Here is a 24,770-nt window from a genome sequence, read left to right as displayed (position 1 = left end):
CTCTTGGGTCTTGGATAAGGGCACAGATCTCAGTATGTCTAGGTTTAAGTAAGGTATGGGAAAGAAGAGGCAGGGAGAACAGGGTTGGAGCAGGAAAGGCCATAACTTCACTTTATTTGTATTTCCTCCCACACAAAACCATCAAAACAGAGAGAGAGAGATGATCAGGGAAAGGGCTGAAAATGTGTTCAATCTGCACATTCTCAGGGCTGTTCCAGGGAGTGCTTGAGGCTGAGTGCCTGTTAAGAGTAGCTTCAGATGTAGCACTAATTCCTCATGCCTTGGCCTGAAGTCTTCACAGATTGGTGGCTTGAGCCTTGTAATTAATTCTCCTTTGCCCACCTTGATTGTAAGGCAGGAAAACAGAGTGAAGTGCTCCTCTCTGATGGGCAAGGGGAATCACAGCCCACAGATGTAGTGCACCTTCTGTGCTATAGGAGCAGAAGCTGAAGCCGCTTCCGGACATTTGCAGGCTTGGCTAGAGACCAATGGTGTATGAGCGGCCTGTGGGGTTGTGAATAGCAGAACAGACTGGTGCGGTCACAGCCCACTCATACCACACCTTCTTGGAATTGCTGCATCGCCAGAAACGCACACAGATGGTTTGGCCTTCACGGACTGTAATGGGCTGCTGTAAGAAGAAAGATGAAATTTTAGGGTGGAGCTAATGAATTTTATGTGGCAATGTATTGAGCTAGGTATGGAGATAAAATGATAAAACATGACATCCCAACCCTCATGAAATTTATTTGAAATCTATCAGAACAAATAATCAGAACTGAAAAACCAGACATTAAGCAAATAATCTAAAATGTGATCAGTGTGTGAACATGCACAGGGGGTACGCTAACTTAGTCTAGGAGGTCAGAAAGTTATGACAATAAGAATGTTCAAGGAAGCCTAGAAAATAAGTTAGCTGGGTGAAGAAGCAAGCAAATAATTTTACAGGCAAAGGAGAAAGGTCTGAAAGCCTGAGGCAGGAAAGATGGTGTATCAGAGGAACCAAAAGCCATTCCACTGGACTGAAGCAATGTAATCAAGGGGACAGTAGCTAGAAAGGCAGGCTAAAAACAAATCAACCAAGGCTTACAAGTAATGCTCAGGATTTTGACTGTTACCCTAAGGACAGTGGGAAGGGTTTTAAGCAGGAGAGAGATACAATCAGATTTGAGTTTTTAAAAGGTGATTCTTACTCAAGGTAAAAATAGAAGAGCAGCTAGAGGAGACGTGGGGAAGCCAGGGAGAAGACCACTACAGATATCCCAACATCTACAACTGGGATCCAAGCACATGAGAGCAGGACATGCTCTCTATACCCAACAGCTGAAGTTATTCCTTAACCTATGGAGTTTTAAAGGTGATTCCTACCTTAATGGGAAAGAAGATGGGAAACCATGAGAACATCCCAGGAGAGTGAGTCTCTGGACGGATACCTATGTGGACAAAATAATAAAAAAATTGAGGTTCTCCATAACAGTGCTTTTTGACTAGGTTGAGAAGTTTCTGGATTTCTTTGAAACAAGTAATCAAAGATTCCCATTTCTGACTCCTGGGCTCCACATAATTCTAAATGAAACATGTACATGGGCTGCCCAGGTAGTACATGCTCATAGCCCACCATCCAGTGCCCCAAACTCACTCAGAGTGATGTCCTGATAAAGCACAGTCTCAAAGTAGCCTGCAAAGCCATGCAGTACTGTATTCACCTCCACAGGAAACTCCAAGGTACAGTAGCGGTTGTTGTCAATCATAGGATCTGTCGGAAAAGTTGTGTGGGTGACAAAGGGCCAGAAGTCCTAGACAACTTGGTAAAGAGCAAGACCAAGGGAAGCTTAGACAAGGCAGACCCAGACAGCTCTTACGCACCCAGTCAGAGGACAGACACACAGGAACCCACCTCTGTTGGGATGGCTGAAGGTAAAACAGGGCTGGGGCGCAGACAGCTGGTGGAAATTGTGCAGTCGTACCACATAAGGCATCTCAAACTGGGCCTGACCCGAGAGACAGAGGGCAAGAACTGGAGAAAATAGGTCACAGATACCTACTTCCTCAGGGAAAGAAGCTCAAGTCTGAGGAACATGGAAAAGAATGAAAACAAACTTTCAGTTCGACCACTTTCCCACATCCCCAACTCCTCCTCTACCTCACCATCTTCTGGTGCTAATACAGAAAAATAAAGAACTAAAGAGAGGAGTCCTCCAGAAGAGAGTGGTTTTTTTACCTCAGGGTCACGGTCCTTTTCCCGACAGGCGCGGACCTCATTGTACAGCTTGGAGGAGGAGATAGGAGCCAGAAAGGAGGTGTACTCCCCAGGGATGCTCACACCGTCATCTGCAGTGCAGGAGGGTTACATTAGTTCCGAAGAGATGGAAATGGTATATCTGTACGAACTGAAAGCTCCAACTCACACATCCAAACAGACCCAGGCAGCTCAATGTTGTCACATCCCCAGGCCAACCTGCTCCCAACTCCTGTCACAGGGGATTCCACTTCCAGGTTAATTTACAGAATCACACAAGATTAAAACTGCCCTAGCTGGTTACTCAATGGTTAGAGCATCAGCCTGCAATGAATGGCCACAGGTTTGATTCCTGGTCAAGGGCATGTACCTGGGTTGCAGGTTTGATCCCAGGCTCCGATATGGGCACGGCACATGCGGGAGGCAATCAATCGATGCCTCACATCAATGTTATTCTCTCTCTCTCTCTCTCTCTCTCTCTCTCTCTTCCCCCCTGCTCCCTCCCTCCCACCCTCTCTTAAAAAAAAAAACAATGGAAAAAACATACTCAGGTGAGAATTAACAAACAACAACAAAACAACCCTGGAAGGAACCTAAGATATCCTAAATGAGTGCTTAACTTTTGTGAGGTCACAAAACTCGAGATCTTGATGAAAACTAAGCCAAAGGTACATATCACAGCAACTCAGGGAATCCACATACCTCAGATTAAGTGTCTCTGCTCTAGTCTACTTCCCTCATTTTATTTTATTTTTAAATATGTTTTTATTGATTTTAGAGAGAAAAAAAGGGAGAGGGAGAGAGAGAGAAACATTGATCCCAACCAGGATCAATCCTGCAACCTGGGTATGTGCCCTGACTGGGAATCAAACCGGCGACCTTTCAATGCACAGGACAACACTCAACCAACTGAGCCACACCAGACAGAGCTACTACCCTCATTTTATAAATGTGAACATTGAGGTTCAGAGAGATTACTTCACTTCCTAAGGGCACTGACCCAAGTCCAACCCTCCTCCCCCTAAACTCTGTAACCTCCTCTTAGGTTACTGTGTCACCCAATCCTGCCATTCCCCCACCCCCATCCCGCCCAGTTGATAATCCAATCCCCTCACTCAGTACACCCCAGCTTGGAGGCACCTTTTAGGAAGTGCTGGGCTCCATCTAGGCACTCAGGTGACAGTTCATTATCAGCAAAGGAGCCCAGAAGCTCACTGACGATGATGTCTGCTTTCTCTGGAGCCACCCATTCCCGCATGTCCGACGACACTACTGTCACCTGGCTTCCCCATTCTTCAAACTGCCAGTTTTCTAGTCTAAAACAGAGATGATACAAGTAAGGACACTGATAAGAAAAACTGACACTGGGGACAAACTTCCCAGCAAGAGGGTTGCTACTCACGTCACCACAGCATTAGGGTTCTTCTCCACGGCATACAGCTTTATCCGCCGGTCAGCCTGCTTGGCTGCCCGCAGGGAAGCGTTCACCAGGGGACCCCGGCCTGCTCCCAGCACCATCAGCACCCTAAGAAAGGGGTAGAGTTAAGCTGACTCAGCATATAGAGAAGTAGGCACACAAATCTCCGGGATCGTGGGGAGGCTACTCACTGAACATTGGTGTCCTTCTCTTCATCTGGCACTCGGTCTAACAGACATTTATAGATGGCCTGGTGGAAAAGGAGAGAAGACCTCATGTCTATAATCCCATCCTCACCTAGGTCATTCCGGACCTGTGCTTGACCCAATCTTGGACCCACACTGTACCTGCTGGTATTGAGAGTATTTGATGGGGTCCTTTTCAAATACTTCGTATGTCTGAGATTCGAGATTGTCCATCAGGGGCTGATGAATGAGGGGAAATAGGCAAAGTAAGTTAGCCAATTTCTGAAAAGGATAATGCACCAATTACCAAAACCTTCCCACCATTGTTGCCTGAGCTTTGGCAGGATTTTAGAACACCTACTCCCAAGAGACATTCCCCACCCCACCCCAACCTTCCTCCAGACCTACCTGGAGCGGGGACTGCAGATAGTCTTCATAGCCCTTGGCAAAGAGTTCATAGGCATTGGGGGGAGGGCGGTTCTGGCTTAAGTATTCCAAATACTGGAGGTAGGAGCAGAACTCCTTCTCTGAATGGTGGTTGGTGCCTGTGATGATGAACTGCACCTCCAACTGTGAGAGAAGTCAGACCATCAGATACAGTCCTTACACCAAGATTCTGGGATATTATTATGGCTTATGGCCGGAGTCCTAGCATAAAATAAGTCCCAGCAGTTCTCCAAATACCAACAAAAGCAGCATAATGCTTCAAGGAACTTAGCTTATAAAGCCTTCCTATGCCATATAAGCATCAGCCTGGCTCAAAGAGCCCCATGAATCCTTGCTGTAACTTCTTAAGTGAAACCTTCTGCAAGGTTCTCTTGAGATCTGGTAATTTTTTTAATGTTTCTGGGGCTTCCACTGACATTTGCCTTTTTCCTCTCAAAACCCCCAACTCTGCTGAAATTGTTCTCCAGAAACCAGAGAGGAAAGGAGTCAGCCCCACAGGAAAAAGAGCATCACACATATGGGAATAAGGCAAAAGGGTTAGCTGGAGAACCTTTAGAACCATTCTACCACCCACCTTAAGCAGCCGGAAGATCAGCCTCTGGTGCATCTTAGAAAGAACAGGAAATCCCTTCTTATTGGTCAGGAAAATGCTGGTGGGAAGAACAGCTGCTTTGATGGGCTCCCCAAGCCAACGATCAATGACATGATTAGATGGGAGGTCAGCTCCAATTTCAAGAGCTACACAGGGAAAAGAAAGACCTGTGAACTACTGCAAGACAAGAAGCCTTTTCTTGCTCTTTTGTGAAAGATCTATTTTAGCAAAGAAGCCTTGCCCCGGCCCGATGGGTGTGGCTCAGTGGTTGAGCGTCGACCTATGAACCAGGAGGTTATGGTTCGATTCCCAGGCAGAACACATGCCTAGGTTATGGGCTTGATCCCTTGTGTGGGGCATGCAGGAAGGAGGCAGCCGATTAATGATTATTTCTCATCATTAATGTTTCATCTCTCTCTCCCTTTGTCTCCAAAATCAATAAAAATACATTTTAAAAAAGGGCAAGGCAGCCTTGGCTGGTTGCTCAGTGGTCAGAGCGTCAGCCTTTAGAATGAAGGGTCGTGGGTTCGATACGCTTGGTTGCAGGTTCCCCAGCCCCAATTGGGCGCATGCGGGAGGCATCCAATCGATGTGTCGACGATGTTTCTCTCTCTCTTCCCCACCCGCTTCCTCACTCCCTTCTACACTCTCTAAAGATCAATGGAAAAAATATCCTTGGGTGAGAATTTAAATAAATAAGTAAAATAAAAAGCAAGGCACACTGAGGCACAGAAAAATAGCAAAACTTCCCAGCAGCCAAGTCTACATGAAACTCCTGATTCTTATTCCAGGTCAGAAAAGGGATACCTATCCTAGGACCTTCATGAACTTACCCACCGCAATCCTCTTGCTATAGTCACATAAGGTCCGGAAATTGTGCCACCTGTCCAGAGTCAAACACAGAAAAATACCGTCAAATATGGCCCACCATAGCTCAAGGAGACCGTCCTATAGGTTCCATCCTGTACTTCCCCTCACCCTACCCTTTGCCCTGGTACAGCAGCAAAAGGAGACATACCACATCCATGTCTTCTCCTCTCCACTGTACTCCTCTGTGTGAGCAGCTGGTGCATTCTCAATTATATCATCTCTCAGGTCCTCTGGTGCCACCAATGGTACTCGCATCCAGAACTGTACATGAACAAGTACCCTACTTAGAATTTGTTGGGTCCAGAAAGCTTCCCTCTGGAAAACCCTTAATCCAGACCTCAAGTTAATCCATTTATATGCTTCCCCCAAATTTGTGATTACATGTGCATGTACATGTAGCTTATGTATATTATGTCCTTATGTAAATATCAGCCTTGTCCTATATTTCAACCATAAGTTTCTGGGAATAATTTTATATCCTTTATCTTTTATCAATCTCTGCTCACCACTTTTAGACAGCGGCAAGTAGTACTGACATTTCAGTTCTGCCAAATGTACCCTTTAACGAATGGCTAGGAACAAGAAGGTACATAGCACACCCAGACTGCCATAATATGCAGCAGGAAAGGAGGCCCTCAGCCATACCATGGAGGAGTGGTGGCCAGTGTGGATGTGGTTGGTCAAAATTCTGGCCAGGTTTGTGTTATCTTCCTGATTTAGTGGCAGCAAGAAAGCTGGAAGACCTAAATACGCTCCAAAATTCAGCTCCTGTAACATGGCCTGGAATGGAGATCAAGAGGAAAAGGTTAAGCATTACCCACCCAAATAGTTTTAATTGCATTATATCAGAATTACTGAGTTATGGGGGGGAAATTATTTTCCCCATCCAGCTTTGTTACAAACCTGATCTTTAGAAAAATCCAGAGAAGTCAAATAATCTTACCGCCTCGGAGTTCCTGCGGATCTTCTCCACTTTTGAGTCTGGACGAATCCATGGGGAAAGCTTTCCCACAATCAGGGTATTCCAGTCTACACTCCCCACCCAAGAAAGACAAAGATTGAATGAGGTTAGGCACTTTACTCATTCAATTTCTAGTTCTTAACAGGGAATAGAGAATAGAGATGAGAGACAAAGACTTTTTCTATCACAGATATGGGATAGCCTGATGCAAATTAGGAAACTAGGGCTTTTAGCAGGTAAGCAAGGAGAAAAAGAATTATCTATATCCTAGGGACTAATCAATATATCCGAGCCAAGAAAGAAGGAGGAGGGCTCTGCTAAAGCAGAAGTTGTTAACTGCCTCTAATCATTAAGGGTAACATGGGATGCTCCCTACCCCTTCCTGACAGCAGTAGGTCTGATCGTGTCTGGGGGCCGGGTCGATTCTTAGCAGGTTCCTGAGTGAATTCCCTCTTGAAACGCGGGTGGAAGACAGGCATGCAGAGGAAATCAAACCTACAACCGTGACAGACCCAGAGTCGTCATGTAAAGAGCAGCAGTGCCCAGAGGTCCAAGCAACTGGATTAGGCTATCGGATTCTGCACAACCCTTTCAGCTGCCACCATCGGTCAACGGACTGCACGGCTGAGTTCAGCCCACCGTGGGGCATTATCCCTTCCGCTGCCTTGTGCCTCAATATCTCCACAAAACACAGCCATGGAAAAGATGAGTAAGGGAAAAAGATGGAAAATCCACACCAAGCGGATTTTCTACTCCCTCTGTCACTGGTTTTCCAGGACTGTCACATCCAGATCCATCCCAGCACTGCCCAGGCCTCCCCCTGAAAGGTTTCCCTCTCCTCTCCCCAGCCCCTTAACCCTTCCTCCCACTTCCAGACAGTAATTCCGCTCTTCAGGGCCCTTGGAGGTCTGTACGCCCCTTTTGTAAGTTTGCCTGGCAACTCCCCCGACTTTTGCACTCAGTGACCACACACCCCAGTAAGTTTTTTTTTTTTTCGGACGCTCCAAGGCCCGAGGCTTCTCTCCCCAAGGTGTGTACTGGTACCCACCCAGCCCCAGCCCATCTTATTCACTCCGACCCCTTCACCCCTGCCTCTCGGGGATGACTAGTCTGCCTCTCTCCGCCCTCGAATCCGGACCCCGCATTCCGCCCGCGGAGGTCCGGGCCCTCACCCCTGCTTGGCCACAGCCCCCAGTGTGTCAGCTATTTCGGGGACGCAGTTCAGGTCCCTGCCGCTGGACACGCGGCTCCCACCGGCAGCTCCAACCGCCATCGCCGCCATCTTTTCCCTCGCCTAGTCCACGCCGGGATTCCTTAATACTAGCAGCCAATCACAAGGCCGGGAGGGGGAAAAGCCCCCGGAAGGCGGGACGAGTCGCCCTAACAACCAGAGCCTCTTCCCTGGCTCCCGTGGCCCTTCCGGCCAATCCGCGGGCTGTACAGTGACGTATTGCGTGGCTCCGAACCACTGACCAATCTCAGGGTCTAGTTCTTGACGAGCTTCAGTCTCCCAGAATGCCTCAACCATTCGCAGAATCTCGTTGAGAAACTACACGTCCCATGAAACCCTGCAATATAAGCTTGAAGTACTGTCGCTGAAAGGAGCTCAATTGTCTTAGGGCCAGTGGCGCAATGGATAACGCGTCTGACTACGGATCAGAAGATTCCAGGTTCGACTCCTGGCTGGCTCGGAAAGACAAAGGGTTTATATTGCAACTAAGGGATAAAATTCCTTATTGCACTAAAGTCTCCTTTTCTCTTTTATACTAATATTCCCTCACTATCTTCTCCCTCATTTTCAGGACTTAAATTGGTTGAGTTCTGCGGCCATCTTATGGCAGCTTTTTCCCGTTACCTAATTCAAAGTTGGTTCTTGTGTAATTACTTATTACATCTGAACCTGGGTTAATGGCTGGTGCTCTTAAAATAGGCTTTGTATGGGCCTTAGTGTGTTATGTGTAAATAAATTGTGGCAATTCAGCCACTAGATACTCCAAGTGGTTCTATATCTCAAACACAAAATGTAAATAAACACCTAAACACACATCCAAACATACACAGGAAGATGGAAAAAAAGAAATTCATGATGAGCAATTACAGTAGAGAGGAGTCATGAACAGCCTGGCAGAGGCCTGAGAGAATCTCTACATTTTCTTTTGTCAGTATCTGATAGAGGGATGGAAAAGAAGGAAAGGAAAGAAGAAAGGAAAGACATAGGGAGGAGAAAGGGAATACCTGAAGGCAGGGAGCCCAGAGGTGCTGAGGGCCTGGCAGCGGCGATGGAAAGGAGAACACAAAGCCCTAAGCAGGAGGCAATGACAGAACGTAGGGACCGACTGGCAGAGACATGAGAAAGAGAATTCTAGGGTGATGCGCAGGGTTGTGTGCTCTCTGTTAGACAAGAAATGAAAGAAACCGGTCCGGGAGAATCAGGTTATGCCTTTGGAACTGCAGAATTGGACCTCTAGGGGGCGCTGTACAATAATTGGATGAACAGTGACCTGAACCAGACAAAATTTAGAAATCGCCACAAGAGAGGTAGTGAATGAAGCCAAGAGACTGAATGAAATCACCATCGCCCGTGGGGGTCAAAGTCCTGGGAAACAAGGGAAGGGTGTGGGTAGGATAAGCAATAAGGACCCCTGGGTGCAATGTAAATATTCCAAAAGGATAAAAGTCCAAAAGCCCAAGAACTAAGACGATGCCTATGAAGCCAAAGTGGGTTGGAGATGCTTTTGTTCCATCTTAGTCTTCATTCAGTTCCTGCAGGTATTATTATTATTATTATTATTATTATTATTATTATACTTTATTCCTTAGAACAGCTTTAGATTTACAGAAAAGTTGAGCAGAAAGTACAGTAAGTTCCCATATGCCACCCTACAGCTTTCTCTAGTTTTTTTTTTTTTTCTGTTTTGTTACAGGTTTTAGAGAGAAAGGGAGAGAAATATTGATTTGTTGTCCCACTTATTTATGCATTCATTGGTTGATGTTTGTATATGCCCTGACTGGGGACCAAACTCACAACCTTGGCATATTGGGATAATGCTCTAACCAACTGAGCTACCCTGCCACTGAAGCTTTCTCTATTATTAACATCTTAACATCGCTATAGTACATCTATTACAACTCATGGACCAATATTGAAACATTATAAACTAAAGTATATAGTTTATTCAGGCTTCCTTAGTTTTTACCTAATGTCCTCTTTCTGATCCATCCCATCCAGCATACATTACATATAGTGGATATGTCTCCTTGGGCTCCTCTGGGCTGTGACAGTTCCTCAGATATTCCTTGTTTTGGATGACTTTGAGGAGTACTGGTCAGATATTCTCCTCTATTGGAATTTGTCTGATGGTTTTATTATGATTAGATTGGGATTATGGATTTAGGGGAGGAAGATCATAGAGATAAAGTGCCATTTTCATCACATCATATCCTGAGTACGTACTATGGACATAATTTATGACTGTCGATACTGACCTTTATCACTTGACAGAATTACACTCCCCTCTTCCATCTTCCACTCTTTGGAAGGGAGTCATTATGTGCATCCCACACGTAAGCAGTGGAGAGTTACACTCCCCCTCCTTTAGGGTGGAGTGTCTACAGTATTTATTTGGATTCTTCCCTGCAGGTCTTATGAGTAGGTGGTTGGCCACAGGAAGTGGGTGAGGGCTCCGCTGACATTTTCAGAAGTATGAACGAGTTGTTGAGGATGCTTGCTTGTTCTCTGCCCCAGCTGTGACCAACCAAACTGCATCACAGAAGACTTAGTAAATGTTGTTTCTTCTTTAGAAGCTAATTATCTGGGTTGTGGACCATCTGTGCTCCTGGCATCTTCCTCTTCATGTCAAGCTGGCTGCTCTGTTGGTTGTTAAGTAACGAAAGAGAGAGAAAGAGAGAGAGAGAGAGAGAGAGAGAGAGAGAGAGAGAAGAGAAGAGAGAGAAAAACCTATAAAACAACAATGCCAGCTTTGCCATCAGTTAAAATAATTTTCTAAAGGATTTATGTAAAAAGAGCCTAGAATTTATGACTATCCTTAAAGTAAGTTTAGATGGGTTGAATTTCATTTGTCTGTTATATCATTACTTTTTCATTCAAAATGGCTTCAGCTATATGGCAAGCATAATGCTAAACAATTCCCAATAATTCCATACCACATTGCTCCTCACCTTTCCTACAGCACTTTCTTGTGTCTTCAAAAAAAACAAAAAAACCCAGCATGTACTGTGGGTCTGCCTGTAATAGCTATAGAGAAGCAGAAGGAAAGGACTGAAAAAGAAATAGAGAACCTTGTAAAGGACTCTTCCAAGGTATAAAGTCAAAGCTGGTGAAGTCTACCTATGCCCTGCTTTGTCTGCTCTGCCCTGCCCTGCATGCTGAACTCTTGTGCTCAGAAGCATGGGAATCACTGTTATACTCCTACACTGGATGTGGGCCTGGCTGGGATGAAGATAGAGAGATGATAGGACAAAAGGGCAAATACCCTGGGTGAGAAATAATGGGACTTTCTCCAACAGGAGCCAGTGACCAACAGACCAGAGCACTGGGAACTCCTGTAAGGGAAGGAGTACCCACTCCCAGACCATCTTCCAATGGGCCTGCCACACTCCTCACCTTCAGGCCCAGGTCTACCTGAGCTTTGTTAGGTAAACACCTCCAGCCCATTGTACACCCTCCTTTCATCTTCTCTGGTGCTGCCCTCCTCCCTCAGCACTTACCTCCCTCCCCAGGACCACCTTCACTCACCTCTGTGCCCGCCCAGCCAGCTAAATTCTTCAACATCAAAATAATGGCCCATTTGACCCTCCTGCTTCAAATTGCTGCTTCACAATCAAGGCTGTCCTCCAGCCACCAAAGTGGCAGAGTTACTGAGGCAAAATAATCGGTGCTGATTTGCATTCCCTTCCTTGTCATCTTCTATTATATGGTATTTATCTGTCAAATAGAAAGTGGAAACTGTTCTAGAACATAAAAAGATGGAAAACTACACAACTTGTTTATGAAGCCAGAATATACCTCATATAAAAACCTGTCAGCCCGAGCCGGTTTGGCTCAGTGGATAGAGCACAGCCTGTGGACTGAAGGGTCCCAAGTTCCATTCTGGTCAAGGGCACGGGCCAGGGTTGCAGGTTTGATCCCCAGTAGGGGGCGTGCAGAAGGCAGCCAACATCATCATTGATGTTTCTATCTCTCCCTTCCTCTCTGAAATCAATAAAATAAATAATTTTAAAAACTGTCAGAAATAGCACCCCCCACACACACACAAATCTATAGATCAGTCTCACTTATGAATATAAATGCAAATCCTAAAATATTTAAGATTAACACATAAAATTCAACAGTATATTAAAATATAATTATATACAACAACCAATTAGGGTTTATTCCAGGAATTAATAGAAGGTTAGGTATTAGAAAATTTATTTATGCAATAGATCAAAAATAAACCAAACCAAAAAAGTTTGCCAATTTTTAAAAATATATTTTTTTGTTGATTTCAGAGAGTAAAGGAGAGGGAGAGAGAGAGAGAAACATCAATGATGAGAGAGAATCACTGATTGCCTACCCCCTGCACACCCTCTACAGGGCATCAAGCCCACAATCCATGCATGTTCCCTTGACCAGAATCAAAACCGGGACCCTTCAGTCCACAGGCTGAAGCTCTGCCCACTGAGCCAAACTGGCTAGGACCAAGCTGATAATTTTTAATAGCCATCAAATAGAAGATGGCAAGTTAATTCCATTTTCTATAAACATTCTTAATAGTTTTAATATTCTTCATATATAAATACATGTATGTTTATATATGAAGTCAACAATTTATGTAAAAATAAAATAAAATAAGACTGTCTAGTCTCATCACTGTATTTAATATTCTGAAAATTTCAATACAATAAGACTGAAAATTTAAAAAGAGGGGGTTATAACTTTTGAAAAGAGTGAGGGGAAAAAAAAAGAAAAGAGTGAGGCAAATTTATCATTGTTTCCAGATGCTATGTTGTATACATAGAAAATTCATGAGAATCAATTCTAAAATAATGAGAATTAATAATAGAATTCAGAGATGTCACTTGATATAAGACAAATATAAAACACTAGTGGCCCAGTGCACGAGATTTGTGCACTCAGGGCAAGGAGGGAGGTCCCCCAGCCTGGCCTGTGCCCTGTCACAGTGCGGGAGCCTCGCGAGCCATCGCCCCAAAGAGGTAGGCCCCGCCCACCCTTCCGGGGCCTCTGGATGGATTGCCCCAAAGAGATAGGCTGGAGCTGGGGGAGGCCTGCAGACCCCTGGGCCGGGCTGTGGCAGAGGCCTGCTGACCCCCGGTGCAGGCACGTGAGAGGCCTCTCTGCCGCGGCCCTGCCCCTGTCCCTGACACTGCAAGTCCCCGCCCACCCGCACCTGCTGCGCACGCAGCCTGCTGATCAGTCGTTACTGTGATGACATCCCAACCAATTTGTATATTACCCTATCATTAGTATAGATATTTGTAGCCTTCTTATATACTAAAATATAATCAATTAGAAGACATAATTAATAAAAAAAATATCCTGCCCTGGTGGGTTTGGCTCAGTGAATAGTGTCAGCCCATGGACAGAAGGGTTCTGGGTTCCATTCCAGTCGAGGGCATGTACTCCAGCTGGGAGGCAACCAATCGATGGGCAGACACATCAATGTTTCTCTCTCTCTCCCTCCCCACCTCTTTTTCACTCTCTCTAAAAATCAATGAAAAAATATCCTCAGGGGAGGATTAAAATTTTAAAATTCCCAATAACATAATAGTTAAGATCACAGCTGGTGGAGCCAGATGTCTTGTTCATTCATTTACTAACCATGTGAACTGAACCCCTCTGGACTGTTTCCTCATCCACAAAATAAGAATGTAAATCTCATAAAGCTGTTTGAGGATTAAATTAGTTAGTACAGTAAAGCATTTAGAACCTACCCTGCATATAGTAATATTAGTATTTACTCCATTCACAGTGGTTACAATAACAGCACCATAAAAAACTTTACTGTGCCCTAGCCAGTTTGGCTCAATGGATAGAGCGTTGGCCTGCAGACTGAAAGGTCCCAAGTTCAATTCCAGTCAAGGGCATATGCCAGGTTGTGGGCTCGATCCCCAGTAGAAGGTGTGTAGGAGACAGACAATCAATAATTCTCTCTCATCATTGATGTTTTTATCTCTCTCTCCCTCTCCTTTCATCTATGAAATCAATAAAAAATTACATATTAAAAAAAATGTTACCAACATTAAAAAAAACACACCAACTTATCTGTAACCTTACTGAAAAAATGTGAAGAACCTATGAAAGAAAATTATAAAACTTTTCTAAGAAATATAATGAAGGAAATATAATGAAAGACTTTATAACATTCAATCACAATTATAATGGAACCTTTTATTATTTGATAAAATGATTCTACTGTTTATCTGTAATAAAAAGCAGACAAGAAAAGCAAAGAAAAAATTTAAAAACAGGAGAAAGGAGAGGAAATTTTCTCTATATATTAAGCCCTTTACCTCAAACCCTTTTTGAAAATTATGAAAATAACTCATATATAACTAAATAAAGTCTTACAATGTGCAGTTGGCACAAGAATAGACAGAGTAAAAGAGCTAAACCAATAGCCTGGAAAAAAGACTAGTTGTATGTGTATGGGTGTATGATTAATTATATGAGTTCAACTTGTGATAATAATAACAACTAACATTTATTGAGCCCTTATTTTGTGTCAGTTTCTATGAAAAGCACTTTACATTCACAAGAACCCTGAATCTTCACAAAAACCATGTAAGGTAGGAAGTATTATCTATGGGTGAAGAAGCTAAGTCTTAGAGAGGTAAATGACTTGCCACCCTACAGAGGAATTTATTCTTTTCTTTTTTTCAGTTTTTTTTTAATTTTAAGAAAAACAATTTAAAATAATGTTACATGCAATGAACCTTAATATTTCAAGAAAAACGATTTTAAGTATGATCATGTTACATGCAATAGACACAATTATTCAAGAAAAAATGATCTTACATATAATAATACTAGAGGCCCAGTGCATGACATTCGTGCACTGGGGTGGGGGGGGGGGGTGTCCCTCAACCTGGCCTGTGCCCTCTTGCAGTCCAGGACTCCTTGGGGGATGTCCGACTGTGGGCTTAGGCCCACGGGCCTAAGCCCACAGTCGGACATCCCCTAAGGGGTCCTTAGCAGTGCTGCGGAGGCAGGAGAGGTTCCTGCCACTGCTGCTGCACTCACCAGTTGTGAGCCCGGCTTCTGGCTGACCAGCACTCACCCTGTGGGAGCACACTGACCACCAGACGCATTGAGCATCTGCCCCTTGGTGGTCAGTGTGTGTCATAGCAACCAGTCATTCTGCCATTCAGTCAATTTGCATATTAGGGTTTTATTATATAGGATATATGCAATAAACATTAATATTTCAAGAATAAAAGGATTTTAAGTATAACAATATTCCCCAAACTGTACTAACATTGTATGATAGCACAACAGTTGTAGGAAATACTAAAAATCTGCAAATAACAAAATTACTTCTATTATATTCTAGAATATTCCCCCCCTCTTCCCCTATTTTTGTTCATCAGTTTATGTTGTTCATTATATTCCACAAATGAGTGAGATCATATGATATTTATCTTTCTCCGACTTGCTTATTTCGCTTAGCATGATGCTTTTAAAGTCTATTTTGTCAGATATGAGTATTGCTAGTCCACCTTTTTTTTTTTCTTTTCCATTTGCATGGAAAAATTATTTCCATCCCTTCACTCTCATCCTGTGTGTATGTCTTTTGTTTTGAGGTGGGTCTCTTGTAGACAGCATATAGTTGGGTCATGTTTTTTTTTTTTTTATCCATTCAGTTACCCTACACCTTTTGATTGGAGTATTTAACACATTTACATTTAGGATTATTATTAAAAAGTACTTATTTATAGCTATTTTAATTCTGTATGGCTAGGTTTCTCTCTTTGTTTCTTCTCAGCAATCCCTTACAGCAATCCCTTTAGCATTTCTTGTAATGCTGGCTTGGTGGGGATGAACTCCTTTAGCCATTTTCTTTTTTCAGGGAAACTCTTTACTTGACCATCTATTTTGAATAATAGCCTTGCTGGATATAGTAATCTTGGTCTCAGATCCTTGCTTTCCATTACCTTGAGTACTTCATGCCATTCCCTTCTGGGCTGTAGAGTTTCTGATGAGAAATCAGTTGTCAGCCTTATGGGGACTCCTTTGTAGGTAACAGTTTTCTTTTCTCTTGCTGCCTTTAAGATTCTCTCTTTGTCTTTAATTTTTGGCATTTTAATTATGATGTGTCTGGGCTTGGATCTCTTTGGGTTCTTCTTGTTTGGGGTTCTCTGTGCCTCCTGAACTTGTGTGACTTTTTTCTTTACCAGGTTAGGGAAGTTTTCTACCATTATTTCTTCAAACACCTTCTCTATTCCTTTCTTCCTCTTCTGGCACTCCTACTATTTTAATATTGTTACATTTTACATTGTCCCACAGCTCCCTTAAGCTGTCCTCCTGTTTTTTAATTGTGTCTGTGTGCGCGCGCACACGTGTGTGTTGATTCTCTAATTGAGTGACATTTTCTTTTCTTTTTTTAATATATTTTATTGATTTTTTTACAGAGAGGAAAGGAGAGGGATAGAGAGTTAGAAACATCGATGAGAGAGAAACATTGATCAGCTGCCTCCTGCACACCCCCTACTGGGGATGTGCCCACAACCAAGGTACATGCCCTTGACCGGAATCGAACCTGGGACCCTTGAGTCCACAGGCCGATGCTCTATCCACTGAGCCAAACTGGTTAGGGCTAATTGAGTGATATTTTCAACTCTGTCTTCTAATTCACTGATTTGATCCTCAGCTTTCCCTAATCTGCTGTGTATTCCTTCCAATGTGTTCTTTATTTATGTTATGTCATTCTTTATCTCAGACTTCCTCTTTTCATAGTTACTATACCTTTTTTCCTACTGTTGAGCATTTTTAACATCATTACTCTGAACTCTGTTCAGATAAATTTCTTACCTCTGCTTCATTTATCTCTTCTTCTGGAGAATTCACTAGTTCTTTCATTTGGGAGTTGTTTCTTTGTTTCCTCATTTTGGTTGTCTGTTTGGGTTTGTGACTATGTATTAGGTAGATCCTCTACACCTCTCAATCTCTAGTGCAGAACAGTGTTAAAGGCTGTTTCTAATTGGATCAGGCAAAGACTCAAAGCCTCCAGAGACCGCCTTTGTCTACAGACTAGATTCCAACTTGAATTGCCCCCAGGCAATCATCCTCAGGTGTGGTGAGAGTATTTTCAACAGGGTGGGGCAGTTGATTCTGCCTAGAGGCTAATTGTTACTTTTAATTTCTTAAGTGCCCTAAGGGCAAGGTGTTTTCCAATAGGGAAAACAAGGTGTGTCAACTGTCTTCCCCCCAGGCAAGGCAGATGTCTATGTGGGAAAGATGTCCTCTGCTGTGTGAGGGAATGACTCAGCCAAGGAAACTTGGGGTGTCTGCCTTCTGAGCTCTATCCCTCAAGTCCCCAGTCCTGGGTTCTGTTCTCACAGCTCCAGTCCACTTCATCCTCCCTCTGACAGAGCACAAGGTGGGTGGCTCCACAGGGAATTTTTGTGCATAGGCCCTTTAAGCGAATGCCTTAACTTTCAGCTGCCACTCCCTGGCAGAGAGCACCCTGCTGTTTTTCACAGCTAGATGTTATGTGGGTACCCTCCTCAGTTTGGTGCTCTCTGCTGGGGAGTCCAGCTTCAGGATTAGGTCCCAGAATTCTCAGTGGCACCCTCCCACCCCCCAGCTGAGATCTCTCTCTGGGACTTCAGTTACCATCTGTGGGTGTCTGACCAGCCCTTTCGCACCTCCACCCCTCCTACCAGTCTCTATGCAGTCTCCACCTTTGGTCCTTGGGTATCAGGGTTCTCTCCTGTGAGTTTTCCATTGATTATTCTGGAAGCCTTTCAGTATTTCAGTTGTAATTCCAGCTTGTTCCTGGGAGCATGTCCATGCAGCATCCTCCTACTCTGCCGCCATTTTGAATCCTCCCAATGCAGGAATTTGATGGGGTCAACACACCTGCTGAGTCAACTGACTCCAGAGACTTTGATCTTAACCTTAGACATATCACCTATAATTTCCCTTTTAGAAAACTATCCTGGACAATCTTCACAAATGAGGACAAAGATTAATTAAGGGAAATGCTTAGTGTGGCATTTTTTTGTGATTACAAAAAATGTTAAACAAGTCGAATATTCTACAGGGATATAATTAAATAAATCATTCATGCAATTAAATCTTAAGCAGCCGGTAAAATCAATGTTGTCAGAGAAAATTTAATAACATGGAGAAATGTTCGTGATATGCCATTAAGTGATGCAGACTAGAAACTGTACATACAGAATGACCTCAGTATGTGGGAAAAAAATCTGTATTTTCCAAATTTTTTATAATCATGCTTATATTATATGAGGAAAAAAATTTTAAATGTGTATAAAACCTGTGATTTCTGCATGGTCTTTCTGTTTAGTTACTTCCTTTATTTTTTTTTTAAGGATATATGGCTTCTTTAATTTTAAGGTTTTTAAAATTGATTTTTTTTCTTTTTTAATCCTTGTTCAATGATATTTTTCCATTGATTTTTAGAGAGACTGGAAGGGAGGGGGAGAGACAGAGACAAATATCATACCCTTGTGCCCTTGACGGGAATCCAACCCAGGACCCTTCAGTCTGCAGGACAATGCTCTATCCACTGAGCCATACTGGGTAGGGATTAAAATTGCTTTTAGAGAGATAGGAAGGGAGAGGGAGAGAGAGAAATGTCAATCGACTGCCTCTCATAAACACCTGAATGGACCAAAACCTGGGCATGGCCCTGACCAGGAATGGAACCAGCGACCTTTCAGTGCATGGGACGATGCCCAACCAACTTAGCCACACCTGCCAGGCTAAGTTTTAATTTTTAATATGAGAAGTGTCACAGATAAAATTTACTTATACAAAAGCTCTTTGGAGTCCTTAATAATCATTGAGAGTGAAAGAGTCCTGAGTCTAAAAATGTTGAGAACACCTGCTTTACTACGAGCTGCCCTGCTGGAGCTTCTGCTGTTGTACATAGGATCAAGCAGACCTCCCAATCTTGTGATGATAATGCAAGCCCACCCATGAGCATGACAAGTACCTTGAATAAGTTGTAACAATGTGCTGTGTGGATTTAAATGATAGGTGAGACCTTTTCTAGCTGGAATGATAATAGGGAAGCAGAACTTGAGGTGGACCTCAGAAATAATAGGATTTTATGAGCGGAAGAGTTCTTGCCAAGTGGATAAAATCTTAACAAGAACAGTAAAGCATGAAAGGGTGAGTTAATCCATGGGGGCAGTGGCAGAGGAAAGATGCCCATTGGCCACATTGGCGGGTCTCACTGATGGCAGGACATTGGTGAGGTCGTCTGGTTCACGGCCTAGTCCCAGCTTTGTGGGCCCAGAGCCTCCATTTGTTAGCTCCTATGTCTCCAACCCCCTGCACTGCTCACCAGAGACCAGTGTTTATGTTGTATGGCCAATGAACGCGGAGGATAGCAGTTCCCCGTGGCAGGGGCTGTCATCTGATGTATGGGGCATATCCTTCCCAGAGTCAGGGATAATCATATCAGTTAATATGATGTTGCTTGGAGGGAAGTATGCTTGGACCCAGGGCATCAGAGGGTCTCAGGACAGCAGGTTCTGGAGCCAGACTGCTTGTCATGACGGAGCTCTTCAACGTAAAAGATTTGTGACATTGCACAGGTTACCTGATCTTTCCACACCTTATTTCGTTTCTGTACCTGTAACATGGAGATGATAATAGTACTTACTTCAGAAGTTTGCTGTGATAATTAAATGACTTATTACATGCAATGTGCTTACAAATCTGTCTGGTACCTAATACAGTTTAAAAGCTCTTGTTTTATGGAGAAAGTTTGCAACCAGGCCTTGTTCCAGCCCCGTGTAGCCTTTCTCTCCAGTGACCTAACTTATATCCCCAATTTAGTTTCTTTCAAATAGGTTTAGGGCTGGATGAAAACTGGAATACCTGTGAAAGGGTTAGTTTTATGTTTGTCAACGTGGCTAGCTTATAATACCTCGTTATTTAATCAAACATGAATGCAGTGAAGATGGTCTATAGATGTGGTTAACATCTACAATCAATTGACTTTAGGGAGAGTACACTTGATAATCTGGGCGGGTCTCATCCAATCAGTTGAAGGCTTAAGAACAAAAGCTGTGGTTTCCCAGAGAAGAAATTCTGCCTAGCGACCGCAGCAGCACTTGTGAGTTTCCAGCCTACAGTCTGCCCTACAAATTTTTGACTTGCCAGCTCCATAATCACATGAGCCAATTCCTTAAAATAAATCTATACTAATAATAGGGTAATATGCAAATTGTTCGAGACTCGTCACAGTAATGACTGATCAGCAGGCTGCGTGTGCAGCAGGTGCGGGTGGGTGGGGACTTGCAGTGTCGGGGACAGGGGCAGGGCCACGGTGGGGGCCTCTGTGTGCCTGCGCCTGCACCGGGGGTCCGCAGGCCTCCCCCAGCTCTGGCCTACCTCTTTGGGGCAATCCATTGAGGAGCCCTGGATGGGTGAGCAGGGCCTACCTCTTTGGGGCGAAGGATTGCGGGGCTCCCGCACTGTGACAGAGCACAGGCCAGGATGGGGGACCCCCCCTGCCCTGAGTGCACGAATTTCGTGCACCGGGCCACTAGTTTTATTATAATAGACTAGAGATCTGGTGCACAAAATTTGTGCATAGGTAGGGTCCCTAGGCCTGGCTGTTGATCAGGGCCCATCTGTGGGGCAACCGGCGGGGAAATGAGAGGGCCCCCACTGGCACTTGCCTTGGCTGGCTTGGGGCCTGCAGGCTGGGGGCAGTTCCTACATTGAGCGTCTGCCCCCTGGTGGTCAGTGTGTGTCATAGTGACTGGTCATTCTGCCAGTCGTTCTGCTATTTGGTTGATTTGCATATTAGGCTTTTATTATATAGGATTCTGTTTTTCTGGAGAAGCCTGATCTTGGCTCTTTAATTAACTCTTTTCTAAACTTTGGGCTGGTCATTTACTTCTTTTTTTTTTTTTTAATATGTTTTTATTTATTTCAGAGAGGAAAGGAGGAGAGAGATAGAGATACATAAATGATGAGAGAGAATCATTGATCGGCTGCCTCCTGCATGCCCCTTACTGGGATTGATCCTGCAACCCTGGGTATGTGCCCTTGCCCAGCATGGAACCCAGGACCCTTCAGTCACAGGCTGATGCTCTGTCCACTGAGCCGAACCAGCTAGGGCAGTGGTCGGCAAACTGCGCCTCGTGAGCCACATGCGGCTCTTTGGCCCCTTGAGTGTGGCTCTTCCACAAAATACCACGAGTGGGCACGCACGTACAGTGTGACTGAAACTTCGTGGCCCATGCGCAGAAGTCGGTTTTCGGCTCTCAAAAGAAATTTTAATCGTACTGTTGATATTTGGCTCTGTTGACTAATGAGTTTGCCGACCACTGAGCTAGGGCTAGTCATTTACTTTTAGTTACATGTTCTTTTTTCAGCCAGGCTTAGTCCATGTAAGTCTCTCTAAGTTTCAGATATATTTTTCTGAGACCAGGACTTACTTAGCCACTTTGGCCACTTGACTGTAAAGCATCTTTTAGGGTAAATTACTTCTATAGATTGTTATCTCATCCATCATGAGTTGACTCCTATATTTTCATTGTCTCAAAGTAGAGGAAGTCCTGCTAGTTCCTTTAACAAAACCTAGCTCAGGTCCTACAAGGTGAAGTAATGTGAAGACTCTCCATGGGGTGAGGGATCCCACAGGGAGGCAGGGCCACAGAGATTCCCACCCTTTGGGGAGCATCAGGCTGGTCTCTAGAGGATGGTGGGCTTCCTGTTTGTGGTGGCTGAGGAAGAATGCGGGATCACTCCTCAGGAGATCACTGATATTCACCCTTCACTGAGAACCTTGATGGGACCGATTTTGTTCCTCTGGGAGCCCAAGTTTCCTTTCAGAGAGCGATCATATTCCACGTTCTGGAGGTGATTTACTTTGCCTCTCATTACGTAGGAAGAATCAACAAGACTTGATTCTTGATCAGATGTGGTAAAGACTAGTGAAGAGAGACGTGGCTGTGAAAAAATGAAGGAAATGTAAATCTTTTCTGAAAAGTATGATGGGGAGAGAGAGGGCAGCTGAGGTCCAAGAGGCCAGCCCTCAGTAATTACTGTCACACCGTTGCCCTCCAAGTCTTCACTTCATCTCTCCCACAACAGGCAGCAGCACATGTAAGGGCACCTCCTGCAAACCGTCCACCTCCCGTCAGTGTGAAGGATGGAAGGACTCAGACAAACTTCTGTAGTGCTGCTCCCTTCAGGCGGCACCGAACACACCTGTGCCCCTTGCCCTCACCATGAGCTGTTGTGAAAGTTTTCGTTTTTCTACCAAACCACATTCATGAGCTCAGTAATTAATTCCTTGTTTTCTCATGACATAGCTAGAATTAACATACTGATCCTTATTATTTGAAATACCAAAACCTAGTATGGTTCAAGATGAACCCCTAATTAAACGAGGAAATGAGGAATGCCATAATACATATCAGGAAGAACTATTTTGAGGTTGTTTTGTTGCTGTTGTTTTTAAGAGAGAAACATCAATTTGTTGTTTTACTTATTTACACATTCATTGGTTGTTTCTTGTATGTGCCCAGACCAGGAATCGAACCCACAGCCTTGGTATATTGGGACAACATTCTAACCAACTGAGCTACCCAGCTAGGGCCACATTTTGAGACTTTTGATGTTCATTTTTCAGCTGCTACTAACTACAAAGGGAAAATGTATTTTCATATATTAGGGAGATCTGGCAGTTACCACTTTACTGAGCCATCAAACTTAGCATAATTAATAGTGAGACATTCTGACCTGTTGTGACTCTAGGGTGATGTAATGTGACGTACATAATGTCATCTATTAAGTATTCTTTGCAAAAAAAAACATGTTTACCCTGAATCTAATACAACCTGTAGATTTATTTCCATTTTGCAGGAAATGTAGGCTTACAGCAGCACTGTTTAACAGAACTTTTGGTAGTGTATATCTGCATTGTCTAATACAGTAACCATCAGCCTATCAAAAGTTTAATTTTATTTCATTTTAACTAACTTCAATTTGAATTTAAATAGCCACATGTGGCTAGTGGCTACTATATTGGACAGGAGAGGAGCAAGTTAACCACCACAGGAAACAATTACACAATGGGACATTCTACAAGGTAACACACCTTGAGTTTTCAGAAAGTCAATTTTACTATTTTTTTTAAGTGGTATATTTACACAATGGAAGGAACCCTTAATTTATGTGACAGCATGGATGGACCTGGAGATTATTATGCTAAGCAAATAAGCCAGACAGAGAAAGACAAATACCATATGATCTCACTTATATGTAGAATCTAATAAACAAAATAAACTGACAAACAAAATAGAACCAGAGGCATGGATATATGGAACAGACTGATCAGAGGTCAGAGGGGCGGGGGATGGGAGAAATTGGATGAAAGAAGGTGAAGAGATTAGCCAAAGAACACATATGCATAGCCCATGGACACAGACAATAGTGTGGTGAGGGTCAGAGGGAGGATGGGTGGGAGCTGGGTGGAGGTGGGTAAAGGGGGCAGAAATGGAGGACATCTGTAATAGTACCAACATAAATAAATAAATAGCCCTAGCTGGTTTGTTCAGTGGTTAGAGAGTCAGCTGGTGGACTGAAGCGTCACTGGTTCGATTCCAGTCAAGAGCACGTAGAATCTCAGCTGCAGGCTCCATCCCTAGCCCCAACTGGTTGGGGCACGGGCAGGAGGTAACCAATCAATGTTTCTCTTTCTCTGTCTCTCCCCTCCCTTCCACTCTCTTTAAAAATCAATGGAAAAGAAAATATCCTCAGGTGAGAACAAAAAAATAAATAAAAACAAACTAACTTCTCTTATCTATCATATAATTTCAAGTTTAAAACAAAATAAATAAATAAAATGGGAGGAATGTTCTACTTTAAAAGAAATTAAAGAAACCTAATATCCAAATGATAAAGTTTGGGGAAACTTAAATATGACCTCAATAATATAATTTTAATTAGTTATTCAGAGGAGTGCCCTTATTTTTAGGAGTTGCCTGTGTAAGTAGTTAGGGAATGAAATGTTATGTCTGTAACTAAGTATAAAACGGTTGAGAGGAATATCTCTATATCTTTATCTATCTATCTAGAGGTAGAGGAGGGAAAGAGAAAAGCCAATGATTGCAATTGTTGAATCTAGGTTAAGGGTGTACTGGTGCTTATGGCACTATTCTTTCAATTTTTCTGTGGATTTGAAAACTTTCCCCAAGAGTTGGGGGACGGGGACCATAGAACTAAGCAATATTGACTGTGTCTTCAGTTTTTTCCATTAATCTATTTGCTATTTGTTCATTTTGTCTGGGCCACCAATTGCTTATAGATAAATGGTAGTAAACACCATTTAAAGAAATACGTAGCCCAGCCGGTGTGGCTCAGTGGTTGAGTGTTGTCCTATGAACCAGGAGATCATGGTTCGATCAGGGCACATGCCCAGGTTGTGGGCTCACTCCCGGTGGGGGCATGCAGGAGGCAGCCAATCAATGATTCTTTCATCACTAATGTTTCTCTCTCTCTCTCCCTCTTCCTTTTTCTCTGAAATCACTAAAAATGTTTTAAAAATATTTAAAGTTGAGTCAAATACCTTAATTTTTCTTATAAATCAATCCAAGATTATCGTTCTTTGATCTTAGCAGAATGCCTCATGACAGTCTCCCTGAAAAGTGGTTTGAGAAGCTGAGTAAACTCTTCTAAATAATAATGGTCTTTTGCTTCTACTCTCAGTCCCTGACTTTGACAGCAGCCAGGGCCCTGCCTTGTTCTAAGCTAAGCAGACCATGGGAACTTGGCTCCCCAAAGTGATCTTTTCCCACTCTCTGCTTTTGGAAAAAGAAGTAAC

General features: G+C 43.5%; 1 protein-coding gene across 3 annotated transcripts; it reads right to left on the bottom strand.

The window, feature by feature from the left end:
* Positions 1-92: 92 nt before the first annotated feature.
* PRMT5 (protein arginine methyltransferase 5) lies at positions 93-8,019 on the bottom strand. 3 transcript variants are annotated; one of them, XM_079769517.1, is made up of 17 exons: positions 7,884-8,019; positions 7,088-7,206; positions 6,694-6,779; positions 6,396-6,530; positions 5,899-6,011; positions 5,714-5,763; positions 4,863-5,026; positions 4,250-4,411; positions 4,004-4,081; positions 3,848-3,906; positions 3,642-3,764; positions 3,380-3,555; positions 2,222-2,331; positions 1,898-1,991; positions 1,640-1,756; positions 1,369-1,433; positions 93-631 (listed from the first exon to the last, which is right to left on the bottom strand). In XM_079769517.1, exons 1-17 carry the CDS (start codon positions 7,991-7,993, stop codon positions 479-481), a joined length of 1,914 nt encoding a protein of 637 aa, XP_079625643.1. In that variant the 5' UTR covers positions 7,994-8,019; the 3' UTR covers positions 93-478. The 3 variants fall into 3 exon arrangements, with proteins under 3 accessions (XP_079625643.1, XP_079625644.1, XP_079625645.1); XM_079769518.1 differs by having other exon boundaries at positions 93-628; XM_079769519.1 differs by lacking the exon at positions 7,088-7,206 and having other exon boundaries at positions 7,884-8,003.
* Between the last annotated feature and the right edge of the window lie 16,751 nt (positions 8,020-24,770).

This window comes from Cnephaeus nilssonii (assembly GCF_951640355.1).
Source record: "Cnephaeus nilssonii genome assembly, chromosome: 4".
Classification (NCBI taxonomy): domain Eukaryota; kingdom Metazoa; phylum Chordata; class Mammalia; order Chiroptera; family Vespertilionidae; genus Cnephaeus; species Cnephaeus nilssonii.
This window is presented reverse-complemented; position numbering and strand designations above follow the sequence as displayed.